The sequence below is a fragment of the Myxocyprinus asiaticus genome, chromosome 21, assembly GCF_019703515.2.
Source record: "Myxocyprinus asiaticus isolate MX2 ecotype Aquarium Trade chromosome 21, UBuf_Myxa_2, whole genome shotgun sequence".
NCBI lineage: Eukaryota > Metazoa > Chordata > Actinopteri > Cypriniformes > Catostomidae > Myxocyprinus > Myxocyprinus asiaticus.
Window position 1 is genome coordinate 14243655 of NC_059364.1, and position 18680 is coordinate 14262334.

At 36.6% G+C, this 18680-nt stretch overlaps 1 protein-coding gene across 3 annotated transcripts in view; it reads left to right on the top strand.

The window, feature by feature from the left end:
- The first annotated feature begins 7957 nt into the window (after window positions 1-7957).
- Window positions 7958-18680, top strand: part of LOC127412383 (serine palmitoyltransferase 3-like) — a 68297-nt gene continuing 57574 nt past the window's right edge. For 2 of the 3 annotated variants that reach the window (XR_007892413.1, XR_007892414.1), the window contains exons 1-4: window positions 7958-8384; window positions 9108-9308; window positions 15956-16110; window positions 16730-16878. Coding sequence is in view for 1 of the 3 variants with exons in the window: in XM_051648693.1 (XP_051504653.1) it covers window positions 8271-8384; window positions 9108-9308; window positions 15956-16110; window positions 16730-16878 (619 nt within the window). In the remaining 2 variants the exon portion in view is untranslated. The remainder of the gene's footprint in view (window positions 8385-9107; window positions 9309-15955; window positions 16111-16729; window positions 16879-18680) is intronic. The other variant, XM_051648693.1, reaches the window with a different exon arrangement.

Below are 18680 nucleotides of genomic sequence, written 5' to 3' on the forward strand. Positions count from 1 at the left end.
TATAGTGCTTATTTCACACTTATTTTAGCTCCAAGGGAGTGGAAATGCACATTATGTGCTATGTACTATTACAATATTCCTTAAAAAAAAAAATAATAATAATAATAATAATAATAATAAAATAAATAAATAAAAACTGTGTGGTAAGAGAGAGGTTTTAAGGCTGAGAAGACTTTACTTGCAATATTACTTGTATGACTAATGTGTATAAGGGTGGATTTTCACTGACACATTCCACATTGGGACATACCACATAGACTTCTATTGTTTTTATACAAAGCTAATTATAATTGCTATTGACTTACCCAAACAACACCCTAACCCAGAAATCAAAAATGTTGGATGTTTAGAAACTGTTTATTTATTTATTTATTTATTTATTTTTACAATTGAAGTTTTTACAATTGAAGATGTCCTTAAATGTAGCCAAACAAAGGGAGGATATTACAAATTTAACTCACTTTTGGTGAGAATTTTGTCCCAAAAATATAGCTATGTGCGTACACACAAGCAAACAGACATACAGACTGCAATAAATGGAATCTCATGTCTTTTCAAAAATATCATGTATTGCAAAAGATCCAAATTACCATTTCATGACTGTATCTACATTTCTGTACCATTAATTTTTTCCCCTTGTTGCTTGAGGAGGCAGTCTAGAAAATCAGGTCAGACCCAGCTGATGAAGAAATTATGTGATTTAATGGCCCCTGAGGGTAAACACAAATATAGCACTGCATTAACTCTTGCCCCTCCTAGCACAGAGCAGCAAGGACATCACCCAATAAACATCAAGAGCAAAACACAACATACACAGGCCTGTCTACCACGAATAAAATGTTAAAGAACGAAAATGCATTATGCCTTTCATACTATATGATAAATTATCATTTCATGATTACATGCAGCCCTTAAAATATCATAAAAATCCTTACTGGTATGTGAACTATTAATTAAAAAGTGCACCGAAATGACTTGCCGGTTGAACTGCGAACACCTCATTGATCTCTGCCTGCATCACCTTTGTCTATTGATGGAATACACTCTTGAAATGGAATACATAGACTATCATTTAATTGCCAACAAAAGCCTTCATCAGCCAACTAACAAAGGACTATGCATTTATGTGCATTTCTGCAGTTAATCCAGGATTGACTTCAAAGACATTAGTCATTACTCTTACAGCTCACAAAAAATCTTTTTTTTTATTTTTATTTTATTTTTTTTATTTTTTTTAAACACTGGACCTTAACACTTAACTTAGTTTACTAATCTTAAACCATGAAACTGCATGTAAATAACTAATATTGGCATTATATTCATGCTGGTTTGCCAGAGGGGAACTGGCCCCCACAGTGAGCCTGACTTCTCCCAAGGTTATTTTTTCTCCATTAACCAACATCTTACGGAGTTTTGTGTTCCTTGCCACAGTCGCATTCAGCTTGCTCACAGGGGTTCTAAATACAATTATTATTTAATTATTTAATTTTTATACACAATTTACAATCGTATTTAATCAAACTACACAATGATCACTCTGACTTTTAATGCATGATTTTCTGTAAAGCTGCTTTGAAACGATGTGTGTTATGAAAAGCATTATACAAATAAAAATGACTTGACTATTTTCAATTTCATGATTACTTTTCTCTTATTCTCTTAAAAATGCAAGTGCACAGGGTCAGTCAAGCACACTTACCTCTTTGCTTTGACCACTAGGTGGAGGAGAAACTCTTTCCCACATGTGCACTAAACTTTTCGAGCTGTTTTATCTTGTCATAAGTGCCTCAGCCTCACCACGATATGCAATGAATGCACTATGAAATCTGAGAGAAAACACAACTGAGTGACATTCTTCCAATTTCTAAATCCATGATTGATTGCCCAGAATTGAAAACATATTTATTCAAATTATGTAAATAAAATAAAATAAAATAAAAACACGAGAAAGCCATGCATTCCTTCATTTAATATAAGCCTTTTTATGAAGATGCTTTGTACACATAACATTCAGATGAAGCAGTGCCAGAGTAACTCTACTGCTGTGTTCCACTGAGAACACATTTTTCCATCTTTTATTACAGGTACAAATTGAGCATACTGCAGTCTAAACTTCCTTTGCATACAGTCATTAGCAAAAAAAGGAGACTATCTTAAACACACACAGACACATAGTACTGTTAAAAGAGGTCAGGAGGGCTCTAAACAGCAGGGTTTTCAGGAGTATTAAAGCGATAAACTCCCATTAATCCTCACTTTTCTTTTCATTATTAACATGTTACCTAACCTAAGAAATACTGCCTGGAAGGGTTAGTGGTCAGGCATGCTGAGCAGTGAAACAGGCAGGTGTTCTAGTAAAAGCATGACAAAGATTCTATCAATATTTACAAAAAATCAAAACTAGCCTCAAACTTGCCATAAATTTGCAGCAAATTCGCAGCTCGCTATTTTCACATGCAAATTAGCTTTTGATTGGTCGCAAATGTTTGCCAGAAGTTTGCAGCTCTTCGGCGGTAGTTGTAAACTTCTGGCAAACCTTTGGCAACAATGTACAATTTGTCGCAAGTTTGCAGCAAAGCTCATTTGCTTGTGAAAATGATCAGTGGCGAATTTGCGGCAAATTTGCGAAGATTTTTAGAAGAATATTTCAGTCCATTTAATGCAAGTGAATGGTGATCAGGCCTTTGAAACTCCAAAAAGTACTGTAGATAAAGTGAGCATAACATAATCCATTCAACACCAGAGGTTTAATCAATGTCTTCTGAAACGATCCAGTTGGTTTTGGGTGAGAACAGACCAAAATGTAACTCCTTTTTCTCTGTACATCTTGCCATTGCAGTCTCTGGGCATGATTATGATTTCAAGCTTGATTACACTTACTAGCGTACCTTCCTGGCACTATAGGAAGTGTAATCAAGCTTGAAATCATGATCGCCAAGGAGTCTGCTGTTAAGATGTACAGTGAAAAAGGAGTAATGTTTTGGGCTGTTCTCACCAAAAAACAACTGGATCACTTCAAAAGACTGATTAAACTTTTAGGAGCTTCAAAGGCCTGATAACCATTCACTTGCATTGTATAGACCTACAGAGCCAAAATCTTTGTTTGTGTTATGCAGAAGAAAGAAAGTCATACACATATGGGATGGCATGAGGGTGAGTTAAAAATTTAAATTTTTTGGTAAACAGACTCTTTAAAGGAGGTGTAATTTCTGTAGCACTACATCACCAAACTGAATCACAAAAATAATGACTCTTTTCAAACAGATTTCCCAGATAATCCCCATTGTCTGCCATTGGCGGTGAATCAAACAGACAGCTCCGCCCCAAATTTACGCCATTGTTGAATCCATTGTTGCCATGTCAGGCTGGACGGGATTATCAAATGGGCCACAGTGTTTACACTTTTCAGAGAAATCAACCTACAAATAGTTTACATATAGTTGCCTCTATAAATTAAGCTGAAATAGGAGAGAGTATTTTACCATCATAATAATAAATAAATGTAATATAAATAAATAAATGTTAATTACCTCTGATAAAAGATTAACAAACATAATAAAAGAACCAAGGCCTTGTGCATAATTTTAACACTAACTGATAATTCATTAGAGGTCTACAGGGAGAGAGCTCAGAAACACCTTCCATGCAAATATGAGATATGAAATAAATAATGAGCACTAATATTAATAAAGTTAATGATGCTTGACAGATCTAGGCTAGTGCAGCTCCCTTAGCATGAAGGCTCTGGTGGAGGATCAGGGAGCTTAGTGGAAGTGGAAGTGGAGAAATAAGAGCTCAAGGTGGACAGAGGGGAGGGTTTAGGGCTCAGTAAGAAGAAAGATCGAGTTAGATGTGGTTAATTAGCAGTGACAGTTCCACGGTTGGTCCAGCATTGGTTCAGACAGCTGCAGGCTGCTGCCAGCAACCAATGCCACACGCTGCCACTTTCATTCACTCTCCATTGCCATAAAGGGCCACTCTAGATAGATCTTCCTCTCTTCTGTATTCACTCAGGTGTTTTTATTTATTTATATCTCATCTGTGTGCATTCCAGAGCGTTGGAAACACAATTAGCCATAATACAGAAGGTAGGAATGTTTGGCTTTAGGAATCATATCCTTAAGCCAGTGGATGCCGTTCCACCTTTTTAACACCTACAGTACACACTCTTTTCCATCTAAAACTCACACAGACATAAGCACAATTTATTTCACCATTTATGTAAACACAATGACTTCCTTGTGATGCAGGTAAGACTTCCCACATTCTGCTGAATGCAGTTGGTGTTGTAGACATGCAGAAGGTAGTAAATGGTTTCAAATACAGCTCAAGTTGGAGCAACTGCAATGACTCTAAAGAGTAGAGTGCTGCGGCAGTAGACCTGTGCAAACTTACCAAGTTGGATAGATTGCTCCTTAAACTCCAACTCCTCCTCCTCCTCCTCCTACTAATAATAATAATATAAAATGCAACAATGTGGAATTAAAGCACTCTAGTACCAAATAATTTTTCCAAATTTCTTTAAAACTGTAATGATGGCTATGGGTCACTTATTTAGAGGTTACACCTGGCACAAAGGCTGGTTACACTCATCCCTGTAACAATTAAATTTTAATTTTAGAAACCAGTCGACACAAAATAAAACACTATCAGTTACCTTTGTGGTCATGAATTTGTATCATACAATGTTTGCCGAGGTTATGGGCTGAGATGCATGTTAAACTTGGCCTCATAAAATATTTTCAGTTATAATTGTTGTTATGCCCCTGATTTAATAGTTATTTTATAAATATTAAACTATAAATCATTAAAAAGCAATATTTGTCAATATAATAGTAAAGTACAATATAGGATTCGTTTTGCAACTGTATTTATGTTACATTGGTGGGGTACAATGGGGATAAAGGCCCCCCAGGGAACAAGGCACTAATTTGTAAAAGCATCTAAATTTGTTAGTCACAAAAGCATCTTGCTGTCTTGCCCTATAACTATTGCCCCTATGTCTACACTATATCACGTAGTGAGGGTTAAAGGGTTAGTTCACCCAGAAATGAAAACTGTCTCATCATTTACTAACCTTTATGCCACCCCAGACGTGTATGACTTTCTTTCTTCTACAAATCACAAATGAAGATTTTTAGAAGAAAAATCTCAGCTCTGTAGGTCCAGTAGTATAGTCTAGCAGATGCCCACCTAAAATAAATGATGACCGATTTTGACACTACATTTTTCATTCTACCAATGCAAGACCACATCACCATTGAGTGAATTTTGTTTATTATTATTATTATTATTATTATTATTATTATTTTAAAAGTGTACAGAGCATCTCTCTGAATGCGCACAGAGCAGCGGTAGGCGGGAGCACAACTGATGGCACAAGCAAGACAGACAGTCGGACTAAGAACATGAATTTCAGACTTGATTGGATATTTGCTAACCAGTAATATTTTCCATTTCAGTAAGGGGTGGGATATTACCAGCGTCTGATGCACAAGCATTTCCCTGTTAAATGTAAATATATGTAGATACTTACAGAACGAACTTATGCAGTTAAACTTTGTGAAAATCTGCATGTTATTGCACCCGTGCTAGTTTTTTATGCTCTTCGCAGATGCTGGACAACTGTGTCCCTTAATTATATCAAATGTCGTTTTTTTTTTTTTTTTTCTATTTTTGCCTTTTACTGCTGTCTGTGGTGACTTTTTCTTGTGATATCAAATCATTTCAATTTACATTTCTAAATAGGAAAACAATTTCACTATACACAGAAAAGCACATTATAGACACAAATAAAACAGATAATTCTTATGCTACATATGGTAATACAAGATAACATGTTAATGTGAACATTACTACACACATATTAGCTTACAATGCTTAACAGTATATTGCGTATTATGTATGCATTAGTTTATTAATTTGAGTAATCATAAAGTATTAACAATTTTCATAGTAGCCTAATGAAAGGAACATTAATGACACCTATTTATTTAAATATATTTAACATTGTTACCATACCAAGGTTCTTAATAGTGTACTGTACACCATGCCAGCAAGAAACTTACCCTAATATACATTTTGTACGTTTACGTGGGACTGTAAATACAATAGTCTTGTTTTTTTTTATTGTTTTTTTGTTTTTTTATGGAAAAAAAATCTATTTCTTACACATTTTACATATATAATGTACTGGGGGCTCTTTCATAAATTCACAGAATGCCCACCTCTTCAGACACTACTACACCACTGTGTAGGTCCATATTATACAAGTAAATGGTGACCAGAACTTTGAAGCTGCAAAAGAAGTTAAAGTCAGCATAAACATAATCCATCAAACTCCAGTGGTTTAATCAATGTCTTCTTAACACACCAAAATATAACTCCTTTTTCAATGTACATCTTGACAGCAGTCTCCTTGGCAATCATGATTTCAAGTTCAATTACACTTCCTATAGTGCCATCTAGCACTCTGCGCATGCGTCAAGAACTAGGAAGTGTAATCGAGCTTGAAATCATGATCGTGCCTAGAGACAGCAATGGAAAGATGTACAGAGAAAAATTAGTTATATTTTGGTCTGTTCTCACCCAAAACCAACTGGATCGCTTCAGAAGACATTGATTAAACCTCTGGAGTCTGATCGATTATGTTTATGCTGACTTTATATGCTTTTTGAAGCTTCACTACTCATTTGCATTGTATGGACCTACAGAGCTGAGATATTTTTCTAAAAATCTTTGTTTGTGTTAAGCAGAAGAAAAAAAAGTCACACACATCTTAGATGGCATGAGGGTGAGTAGGCTAAATAATAAGAGAATTTACATTTTTGGGTGAACTATCCCTTTAAAAGGCCCGTCACTTTTTTTCAAGTAATTTTATTCAAAACAACATAAAATGTCACGCCATATTATTCAATAAAAATACATTTATTTATTTTTTTGCAGTCTTGTTACACTTTGCGACCAGAAAAAAATAAATAAATAAATAAAAAAGTCAATTTTCCTTATTGGGTACCCTTGGCCCCATTGTACGCTTCCCCATAAACACTATTGCCATTTGCCAAGAAACTATATAATTAAACAAAAAGAGATACACATTCCCAAAGACAATTATCTTTAAAAAATATTCTTAAATCTTCTGAACAATAGAATAATATTATAATATAATATAATAACAATACAGTATAGACCTTTACCGATCTGGGGCTAAATAAAGTTAGAAAAATAAGCATAAATGCCAGTTCTTCAAGAAAGATGTTTCACATGCACGTTTATGCTGCGCTTCTAAATGTAGAATAATCACCAAAATATAGGCTACAATAGAGATCAAGTTGCAAAATATATAGAACATTGTTCATCATTATTTACGTACCGCATAAAGCCCATTTACATCGCTCTTGATGTAAGTAGAGCCTAAATGAATGACGTGTGACTCTTTGCTATGTGCGTCTGTGGCGGAGGCCGGTTGCTAGGATGCAGACAGGGCGTGAATAATTTAGTCGTCATGGAAACGACGCTAATGACAAGTTCCTGTTCAGCGTTGAGCAACTACCTAGCTAGGGCCACCCATCTGGAAACGCCTCTTCCCTATCTAAACAGATATTATTGTTATCCTACTTAGTGATATGAGTGTAAAAATACTAAATGAATTAAAATCATGTAGTGCCCCCTTTGAAATTGATCTGATTTTACTAGAGTAACACTACCTGTGATAGTCTAGCTATGGTATTTGGCCGATATTTTGTCCTAATACTACACGACAGTGATGGAAAATTCATTATTGTTTTTTTACTATGCAAAAACTAAAAATTTCATATTGCCCAAAATATGTTATACAATTGACATTTTATTGCACTAAGCTTTTTGAAATTTGCATCAATGAGTTTTAGTTACTGCGGCAGTTTTACTTTTAGTTTTACTTCCTTATTTCTATAAACCACGCGAGCAGCACTGTCACAAAGTTTGAAAGCAGTATTTGCATGGGACAAAACTTGAACTCCCCCATTATGATCAATGAAGCTGTCAATGGGAGCGTCCAGTTGCTTGGGTCGCGTTATCGCTCCTCTGATGACCGTGAACACTTCCTGGTACAAAGTTGTGTTTGTGTGCACACAAACCAAAGGCAATTTAGCATGAAATCGGATGGTTAACTCTCGTTAAGGAATTACAGCTCAACGGACCGGTTTCATAAACGCACTTCTCTAAACTGGGGGAGCGAGTAGACAAGTTAAATAACAGAATTTATCCCTCAGTTTTGACACTTGTCGAACATGATACGAGCAGCAGAACATCATCCGTGCAACGGAGCCCTGAAGTCTAATTTTGAACAGAAACGACTGAAAAATAACATTGGTGTGAAAAATGGACATCACCGAAATGAACAGGTATATCATGGCATAATTTTTTGCTTCTTTAAATCCTAATTATGTCAATTTCTTATCACATTAAACTTGTTTTAAAATGAAAAGTTAAAGGAAAGCGCTGGAAAGCTTAAGTTTCATCGTCAACACTTTTCTACAACGTATACTTCGGTTTAAATTCCGATAGAGTTGAAGCACTTGTATTGTAGCGTTGGAGAGTCCGACTCTTTTCAGCGAATCGGTTCGCTTGGACGATTCGTTTTTAATGAATCGCCTTTATTAAATGATTTACCGATTCGTTTGAGTCATCGCTTAAAATGTTACTTGAAGTCCTTGCCCGCGGCATTTATGTCTTCCCTTTGGTAGTGAAATAGAAATGTTTACCAATATGAAAATATTTATTGCATAGTAACCATACTATTTTTTTAAGACCATAACCACATGCACCATGGGTGGCTCCTCGCTACCATGGTTAGATCGATGGTTTCTGTTAAAAAAATAAAAAAAATAAACCTATGCTGTTTCTTATGCCTATTTGTAGGCTATGTTGTGTTATGAAACAATGCTAAAACACATTTAGAAACTATGTTTATGTTGGAGTTCCAGTTTGATGTTGTTACCACAAGTGAGATCCTGGCTGTGCTTGTTTGTGCCAGATAAATTACATTAGCATCAAATTCATATTAACTCCATTGATGTTTAACTTTGAGTGTTGTTGGGTTATAATATCAAGATGTGATGTTGTAGGTGCAGAAAAATGGCAAAGGGAACGGTTTTCATCAGCCCCGACCCAGGGGCGAAGATTCATTCGAGCAGGCCCCCATGTATGTGGCTGTCCTGACCTACATGGGATTTGGGATTGTCACCCTGTTTGGCTATTTCAGGGACTTCTTAAGAGTTGTTGGCTTAGAGAAGTGCCATCAGGCCCAAGAGAGAGAAGAGCAAAAGGTAGGTTTACTCTCTGTAAGAAGAATTTACCTTCTTAAAGTTACCCTCTTGTATTGTTGATTTTAACGCAAAACACAATGATTTGTGCAAGATAATTCAAGACACAAAGTTGTTTTGTTCCGGTCAAGGGAATTCACACTGGGAAGTCCAGCAATATTATATATTTTAACATTTTACCTTTATCTCATTTAAAACTTCTACTGAATTTGTAGGAATGGGCTTATGCAACTTTAAAAGCATCTCAAAGGCAGAGATTTAGAGAGTTATCTACTTCATATTTAAACAAAAAAAAAAAAAAAAAGGATGTGTATTTAGTAAAACAATAGAATAGAATATTGATGTTATTCAGTAAATGTCACAATGTGTTTTTGTGTGTGTCATTTCTCATTTGCACACTGGGTATCATGGAAAGTCTCCATAGTATGTGTGAGGTGATGCTGGGGAGGTTAAAGATGCAATTAAACCTCAAAGGAGAGTGAGTTCATTGTTTCTGCTCAAAGTCTGTCTGTTGAGAATGCTGTCACCACTCTTTTATCATGCATCACTTGAGTCTTTTGAAGTTTAGTTTGTAAGATTTTGAAATGGTAATATTTCAGAGAAAATCCCACCTTTTGCCACTTTTTATCAAACTCAAATGGTCCAGTCAGTGTGGTAGAGTTATATTTATATAAGTGGTGGTCGACCGATATATCGGTGAGGCGATAAATCAGCCAGTATTTGGTAATTTTAAATTATCGGCATAAGATTCATTTAATAAACGGTCACGCATATCAGAGGTGTGACAGACCTGTATGAGCTCATGATGTTTAATATGATTGCTAATGCACACATGACATCCGTGGGTAGTGGCAGCTCCAGTAATTTTTTGTTGGGTGTGCTAAGGGGAGTCTTAATGGTTTAGAGGTGATGTTAATAAAATAATAAAACTGTGTAATGAATGCATGAACTGCAGCTATAAACTGCAGCTATGCAGTATCTAAACAACATGCAGTTTCATCCATATAGCATTGTGCAGATACAGCACAGCTTGTAAGACTTAATTTTTCTAAATGGTTTTCCACTTTGCCCAGCTCAGGACACAGCTTTAAACTGTTTACTGATGTTAGCAAAATAGCTCATCTACTGCCAACTATGACACTCCCAAATTAATACTTTATAAAAACACACACACATGCTTCTATCATCCATCCCTCCCTGTTTTTTTTGTGCTTCTAACAGGTGTAGAGACTTTTCTTATATGCAGACAGACAGCAGCAGAGGTGGGAGGGGGCAGGAAGGGGGGGGGGGGGGGGTACGTTTTGCACAGGCCGGGAGCTGCGCGGAGAAAGTACGGTTGATTTTGAATGCGGAAATGAACAATTCTCTCATAACTCATCGCTTGTTTCTCACAACAGAAGAGGCACGAAGCACAGCTATGTCAGTTTCGTAAAACATTTAAGCTAAGGCTGATAATCTGGACAAAAGATGTCCTGACTGTACCTACATTTGGACACTGGACTTGGCTCGTAAAATTGGGACTGTCCCGGTTTTATCGGGACATCTGGTCACGGCGATTAAAGCGTATCGTAGTTTAGATGCTTATAATTATTTGCTTAGCAGAAAGGGATGAAATATTTGATCGCACCCAGTATACTCAATGAAGTTGATAATGCTGCCAAGTGCGTGACTTGCGCAGCTTCATTCTTTATAATGGGAGTGATCTATAGTCACTTTTAGAGCATGTAAAGAAATACTTGGACTTAACTAGCCAGCTATTCTCTTCCTAGCAAACTTTCAAGTAGTTGACAAAAATGTTATTCACCTACCAAAGATATGTGCTACATACTCTACAGTTGTTAGTACTGCACGTATCCAGCCGTCTCGATTCACTGCATCGCTTCCTGAACATCAGGCTCAAACAGAGGCTGTCTACTTGTTTTAATGTCCTCTTCTAAACTATTTTGAGGTGTCTGAAGTCCGTGATCTGTTGCTTCATGTTAGATAGAGTTGCATTGTGATCGACGTTGAAGATCAACTTCAGATCGCTAATGCGCGCCTTTACCTGAGTACAGAGCCAAACTGACTACTCCCCCCTAACAAATATAATCAAGAACATTGTTTATTTTTATACATATACTCTCACATTTTAATCTTATGAATTTTTTTCAGGTTTTAATTATTTATTTTGAAATGTTTAATGAATGTGAAGTGAGAGTAAAAAAAAAACAATTACATCCTTAGGAAAATTTTTTTGGGGGGATGTGCTGGTTCTATGCAAATTTCTGACAGGGCTTTTGCCCCGGCAACCCCCGCCCTAGCACCACCACTGTCTGTGGTTGCTGGATTACTGTGTGCACTGTGTTATTTCCTTCTTCCTAATATATTACCATTTCTTTATGTGCAAACAATTACTAAAATGGAAAGACTAAACAGAAACCAAGATAAACTGCTATCTACCATCTAAAACACATAAAATGTTATTTTTGTAGATTTATTTATTAAGTTTTTTGTGTAAGTTTGAGTAAATGTAATGCTAAATAAAATTTCATTCATTTTTAGAACATTTATATACAGTGTGTGTATATATATACATATATACATACATATATATATATATATATATATATATATATATATATATATATATATATATATATATATATACATACACACTACAGGTCAAAAGTTTTGAAACACTTGACTGAAATGTTTCTCATGATCTTAAAAATCTTTTGATCTGAAGACGTATGCTTAAATGTTTCAAATTAGTTTTGTAGACAAAAATATAATAGTGCCACCATATTAATTTATTTCATTATAAAACTAAAATTTAATTAAAAAAAAAAACATTTTTGAAATTGATGACTTGGACCAAATAATAAAGAAAAGCAGCCAATAAGTGCCCAACATAGATGGGAACTCCTTCAATACTGTTTAAAAAGCATCCCAGGGTGATACCTCAAGAAGTTTTGGTTGAGAAAATGTCAAGAGTACATGTCTGCAAATTCTAGGCAAACGGTGACTACTTTGAGGATGCTAAAATATAACACAGTTTTGATTTATTTTGGATTTTGTTTAGTCACAACATAATTCCCATAGTTCCATTTATGTTATTCCATAGTTTTGATGACTTTACTATTATTCTAAAATGTGAAAAAAATTATAATAAAGAATGAGTAAGTGTTTCAAAACTTTTGACCAGTAGTGTATGTGTGTGTGTGTGTATGTATATATATATATATATATAATTTACTATTAGGCCTATATTAAATTGTGTGATATGTCAGCATTATATTGACCCTGCACTCTGGATTTTGGCATCGGCCATTAAAAAAACCCATATCAGTCAGCCTCTAGATATAAGTGAACATATTGCAGATTTTCTGCTCTGTTGTTGCCATGTTTCCCTGTAAGTATGAATCACTGCAGCCAAACTGGCTCTCACAAGACAGCTTTAATAAATACAAAATGAACTCTGATAGATTTGAGTGTGCATCAGACCTTTCAGTGTAGGAATGCTCAAATACCACCCTCTTTTGAATATGCAATAAAGATAAATATATGAACAGAAAAAAACTTGTTTTGCACTGCACATTTCACTGTGATGTTTGATATGTAGGCTTAAGTGCACCATTAGCATTTAAGAGCAAAATGTACATATGGATCTCACAGCATTTCTATTCTCCCTATTTGAAATAAAGATTTCTACATCAGCGTTTAAGTCAAAACACCAGCAAAGCTTTAGTTTGTATGCTCGCTCTATTGTAATAAATGAGAACAAAACTTGGGCGAAAGAATAAGAACACAGTTCTTTGTTTGAGCTTTTTTTTTTTTAAATAATGATTTTTAATCTGATGTGATCTGAAACAATGGGCCGAGGTCATATACCTGCTAACCAGTGAAACGAATGAGTGACAGTCAAAAGCTTATGCAAAATGTGTAAAAGTCAGATGGCAATTTGTTGCGCCTTTGTTATTTTTTGCTGTCTTAAAGGGATAGTTCACCCAAAAATTACAATCCTGTCATCATTTACTCACCCTCATATTGTTCTAAACCCATATGACTGTCTTCCGTGGAACACAAAAGGAGACGTTAGTCAGAATGTTAGTCTCAGTCACCATTCAGTTTCATTACATCTTTTGTTTTTTCCATGAAATGAAAGTGAATGGTGACTGATGCTAATAATTTGCCTAACATATCCTTTTTGTATTCCACAGAAGAAAGGCAGTCATACGGGTTTAGAACAACATGAGGGGGAGTAAATGATAACAGAATTGTAATTATTGGGTGAACTTTATCACCATACTGAAAGTTGGATAAAGACTAGTTCAAAGTAGTTTAATCAAGACCCCCTTTACCCCTGGCATTAAGATGCGTCTCGGGTGATCCGATGACATGTGGTCAGACGAGACACATTGCTGTTTACACCTGTTCACTTAAATACATCTACTGGGACCACTTGTCATCAGATTTCAAGGAGAGGGTCTCTGATTTCATAATGACTTCAATCACTATGTCATTGTGTTATTGCATGATAATAAACCACAAAAAAGTCAAAAGACAAAGAAAGCACGAAAAAAAAAATGGTGCACTGTTTTTCCCAGATGCAGTGAAAATTTAATCTAAGCACAAATGCAACATTTCGAGCACAATCCGTTGTTTTAGTTTAGTACGTACAGTACATTGCTGAGCTGCAGATGTGTGTGCTTCTCATCTTTGTCACTGCATGTTGATATCAGACACAATGAAGAAGATCCTTGAAATTCTCTTGCCTCACAGCTTGCACCATGACTCGCATCGCAACCCCTGTAGGGCACAAATTTGGCCAGCACCGGCCTTGTTAACAGGTGAGGATGGGGCATTGCTGCTGTCCGGGACACATTCAGGAAAGTTTAGCATTTACACCTCAAATATGATATGATCACAAGCATTTTGACTACTTCTGTACAACCCCTGGCAGAAATTATGGAATCACCACACTTAGAGGATGTTCACCCAGCTTTTTTTACTTCGTAGCAAATAAACAAATCACAGATATGACACAAAATGTTTTGGTTGTTCTCAGTGTGCTGTGTCTAAAATTTGGTGCAAGTATAAACAAAATGGGAAGTTTATAAAAGGAAAACCTACGGGTAGACCAAGGAAGACGTCAGAGTGTCAGGATAGAAAACTCAAAGCAATATGCCTTGAAAATAGAAAATGCACAACAAAACAAATGAAACACAAATGGGTGGAAACAGGAGACAATGTTTGTGACAGGACTGTAAGAAATTGGCTGAATGAAATGGGATTTACATATAGATCCGGCCTCTAAGAACTGCCTGGTTGCTTCCCAAGCCACGCCCACAGAGGATACTGAGGACCAGTTGGTCTCCATATAGACATTGATTTAAGCCTTTAACATTTGTTGGAATTCAGGATTTTGCAATTACGGATTACATTAAAGCGGCAACTATATGATTTCCTTTTCTCATATGTGGCAACACCTCTATACACACCAGGGCATGATCTGAGACTTTAATGTTTCCAATTGAGAAATCAACAACAGATAAAATGAGGGACTTAGAGATATATATATGAAGGACATCGCTTGCTGTGGGCATGTGAATGTGTTATGGCCATCCTTAGCATCTATTCTCAATTTGGCCGGGAATATCAGTGCAAAAGCGATCTTCCGTTGATGTAAAATTTTACTGCATTCCTTTAATCGATCACGTTTCTCTCTTGTCGAATTCGCAAAGTCTGGGAACAAGAAAATGTTGTGGTTTTTCCAAGAAAGCCTTCTTTACTCCTTGCCTTGCGTAACGCAAGATCTTTATCGGATGATCTCAGAAATTTGGCCAGAATTGATCTGGGCCTGCCTCTCTCCACAGCTCGCCGAAAAGGAACCCTGTGAGCTTGCTCAATTTCCAGCTTATGGCCTGTTATGTCAAGCAGATTTGGAAAGAGCCCGTCCATTTAACCATATCCTGACCCTCTTTGGCCTCAGGAATTCCGACAATATGGATGTTATTCTGCCGGCTACAGTTCTCCATGTCCTCCAACTTCTTCCAGACATGCTCCAAATCCACCTTGGTTGCTAGCGGATTAGCAGATAATTCCCTATCCGATGACTCCAGATAATCGATCTGTTTCTCAACATCTCGCACTCTTATAACCACCTCAGAGAATTTCGTCTTCATGGCAGTGATCAATTGACATATCACAGCAAGATCCTCCAAGTCAGCAACGACCTCCGTCAGCATTGTCAACATGTTCAACATCTCTCGCCGCATTTCCCGCATCTCTCCGACTAAATTGACTCTCTGGCTCGGGGCCTGCTCGGCGGCATCAGCTTGAGCACGTAAGTGTCTTTTAATGTCTCCAGAGCCCGAGAATTTTTAATTCTTTGACATATTGTCCTCCTAGAACAGTTATGGAACAGAGTGTATCGAATCTCACCGGTTTATGTAATTAAAAGTGTTAAAACTACAAAGTGCGCAGAGCTCGCTATTCACAAGTCCGATCCTCGCATGGCGTCACGTGACTCCCACAAACAGTGTATTTTTATTGCTAATCTGGGGGCAATGCCTCCTCTTTGTAATGAATTGTGCAGATTGAGGAAGGGCAGCAAAAAATACTGATGCTACGTGTTCTATAATTGTAACTGTTGATTTCTTGTATTACAGGACTTTGTTCCTCTTTACCAAGATTTTGAAAACTTTTACACCCGGAACCTGTACATGAGAGTCAGAGACAACTGGAACCGGCCCATATGCAGTTTACCTGGTCCGGTTTTTGACCTCATTGAAAGGGTCTCTGATGATTACAACTGGACTTTCAGGTATATTGGGTTCAATGCATTGCATTTAAACAAGCAGTTATGAACAGATAGAATCTGCACTTTTGTGTGCCCCCCCCCCCCCCCCCCCACAGCTTGTTTTCTGCACTGATTTGGTTGGGGAATCTTTGGAATTCTACTGAATGGAATGTCTTAAACACAGTTGAGAGAGTACTACAGTCTTATTGGTAGCTTAAAGCATAATCTAATTAACCAAAATACTGTATAATCATGCACACAAGGGGTGGGAAATAATGTAGAAATTTGTAAACTGGATTGTCATTCCAGTTATGTGGAAATCAGCAGAAATTTCTGCAGAGTTCTGTATGTGCAGATTCTGTGTGGGCCTGATTATGAGGAAGGGTCTTGATAAACTAAAGTATTAGATTCCTATTAAATTGTTTTGTCTCATTTTTTCAATTGTTTTCATGTTATTCTTAATTTCTTTCACCAGCTACCCTAACTGCTTTCTCTGTAATATAAGCAGCTGCTTTTACAGTATATAATACCCATTGATTTCAGTTCTAGCCTGAACTAAGAAAGAACTACTGTATGTACACAATATGCAGAAGAAATCAATGTTAATAATGGTTGGTTGGATGATTTGTTACCACTTTGACAGGTTAACAGGGAAAACGATTGAGAATGTCATAAACATGGGCTCCTACAACTATCTGGGTTTCGCTGAAAACAATGTCGACTTTCTGAAAACAGTAGCACAGAAGACCAAGCAGTACGGAGTGGGGGTCTGCAGCACAAGACAGGAACTAGGTATGTGTGTGGTTGTACCACAACTGAAATGTACTTACAGTCACTAAAAACAGGTCACACAGCACCCTGTGTGTGTGTGTGTGGGTGTGGGTGCGCGCATGCCCTTTTTATGTGTGCTTGCTCAAGAAGAAGCATGGTAGGCTGTTTTACAACTCAGAGCCAGTTCTTTATGCTTCCACACCACATACCACATTCATGCTATTTTGGTTTAGTCAGTGCTTTCATAAACCTGACAAAAGCATTTTTTGCAGATTAGACAAGATTTGAGCAGCATTCACAGAATTCCTACTTAACAATTAGATATGACAAGTTGTTCCTTGGTAATTTATTAAAAGGCACAAACCTCTGCTGATTTTACAACGCAAGTTGATGATTGACTGGACTGTCTCGTATTTCTGTGACTCTCTCCATAGATTTATTACGTGTTAAAAAGGCCCATAATTGTCTTTCAGGGGCTACCATGCAATATGTTTAAAGCCTTTTTTCAATGTGGTGCAGTTTTTTAGGTTAAAGGGTTAGTTCACCCAAAAAAGACAATTCTTTTATCATTTATTCACCCTCATGTAATTTCAAACCCATCTGACTTTAAGTTTATGAAAGGCAAAAGTGAGATGTTTGGCAGAATGTTAGCCTCAGTCACCACTCACTTTCATTGTATGGAGAAAAAAAATGCAGTGGAAGTTAATGATCATCCCAACATCTGATCATAACAATCATCCCAACATCTCACTTTGTGTTCCACAGAAGAATGTCATGCAAGTGTGAAACAACATGAGGATGAGTAAATTAATTTTCATTTTTGGCCGAACTTTCCCTTTAACAGCTAGAATGTATGCACTGAGGGAAAGAGGTGCATTTTAGGGTTACCACCTGGACATATTAGGGAATTTTAAAAATGTGATTTCCAGGCCAGGTCTTGGAAATGAAAAACATCTTTAAAAAAATCTTAATATAAAATAATAATCATTAAATTATTTTTGAATACCCTTATCCAGTTATCACAAACCAATGGAAAAATAATGGAAATTCATTGGTAAAAGGTGTGGGAACCCTGTATGATGGTGGTTTATATATTACCTGTGCAATGGCACATTTGGAAATACTTGTGATTGTGACTAATGTTCTGCAATCTAGTTATTCTGGTGTGTTGCGTATGTTGCATTTTTCTAGCTGCTTAAGGACTGTTGTTACCTGTTCTGTGATCAGCAAGGCCATAAAAATGTCACTTGTCTGAGCTTCTTACATGCATACTGGCATGTCATACATACACATACCTCCTACTGATATGATCCGATATCTGATCATTTCGTACTAAAGTAGGCCAACTATGCAATGACTTCTACTGTGGTTATCCTCAGCCAAACAGACACAAAACAACATGAGATCATTAGTCATGTGGGTATTTGTTATAAGGGAATGTGTAAAGTCATTTTCATTCATTATTCATTTGAGGCTTACATTGCTTTTGGATACATTTCATGGGCAATCTGTGATACGAGCAATAACAACTAACCCGATGACTCCTTATTAAGACTCAGTTCTTAATTAGAGGTGTGTGTGTGTGTGTGTGTGTGTGTGTGTGTGTGTGTGTGTGTGTATGTGTGATTTGTATGTACATTTACAGTATGCAGATTTTGGAACCACAGAATGCAGACCCACTTCACATAGACAGCTAGTGCTAAATTTGTACAACAAAGTGGTACTTCAAATCCCAGGTTTTTTTTACTTTAACATTAATGTCACAGTTGAGACAGTGTGGTTTTGTTTTCACTGCAAGATCAATAAGGCCTGTGTTTGCTTTT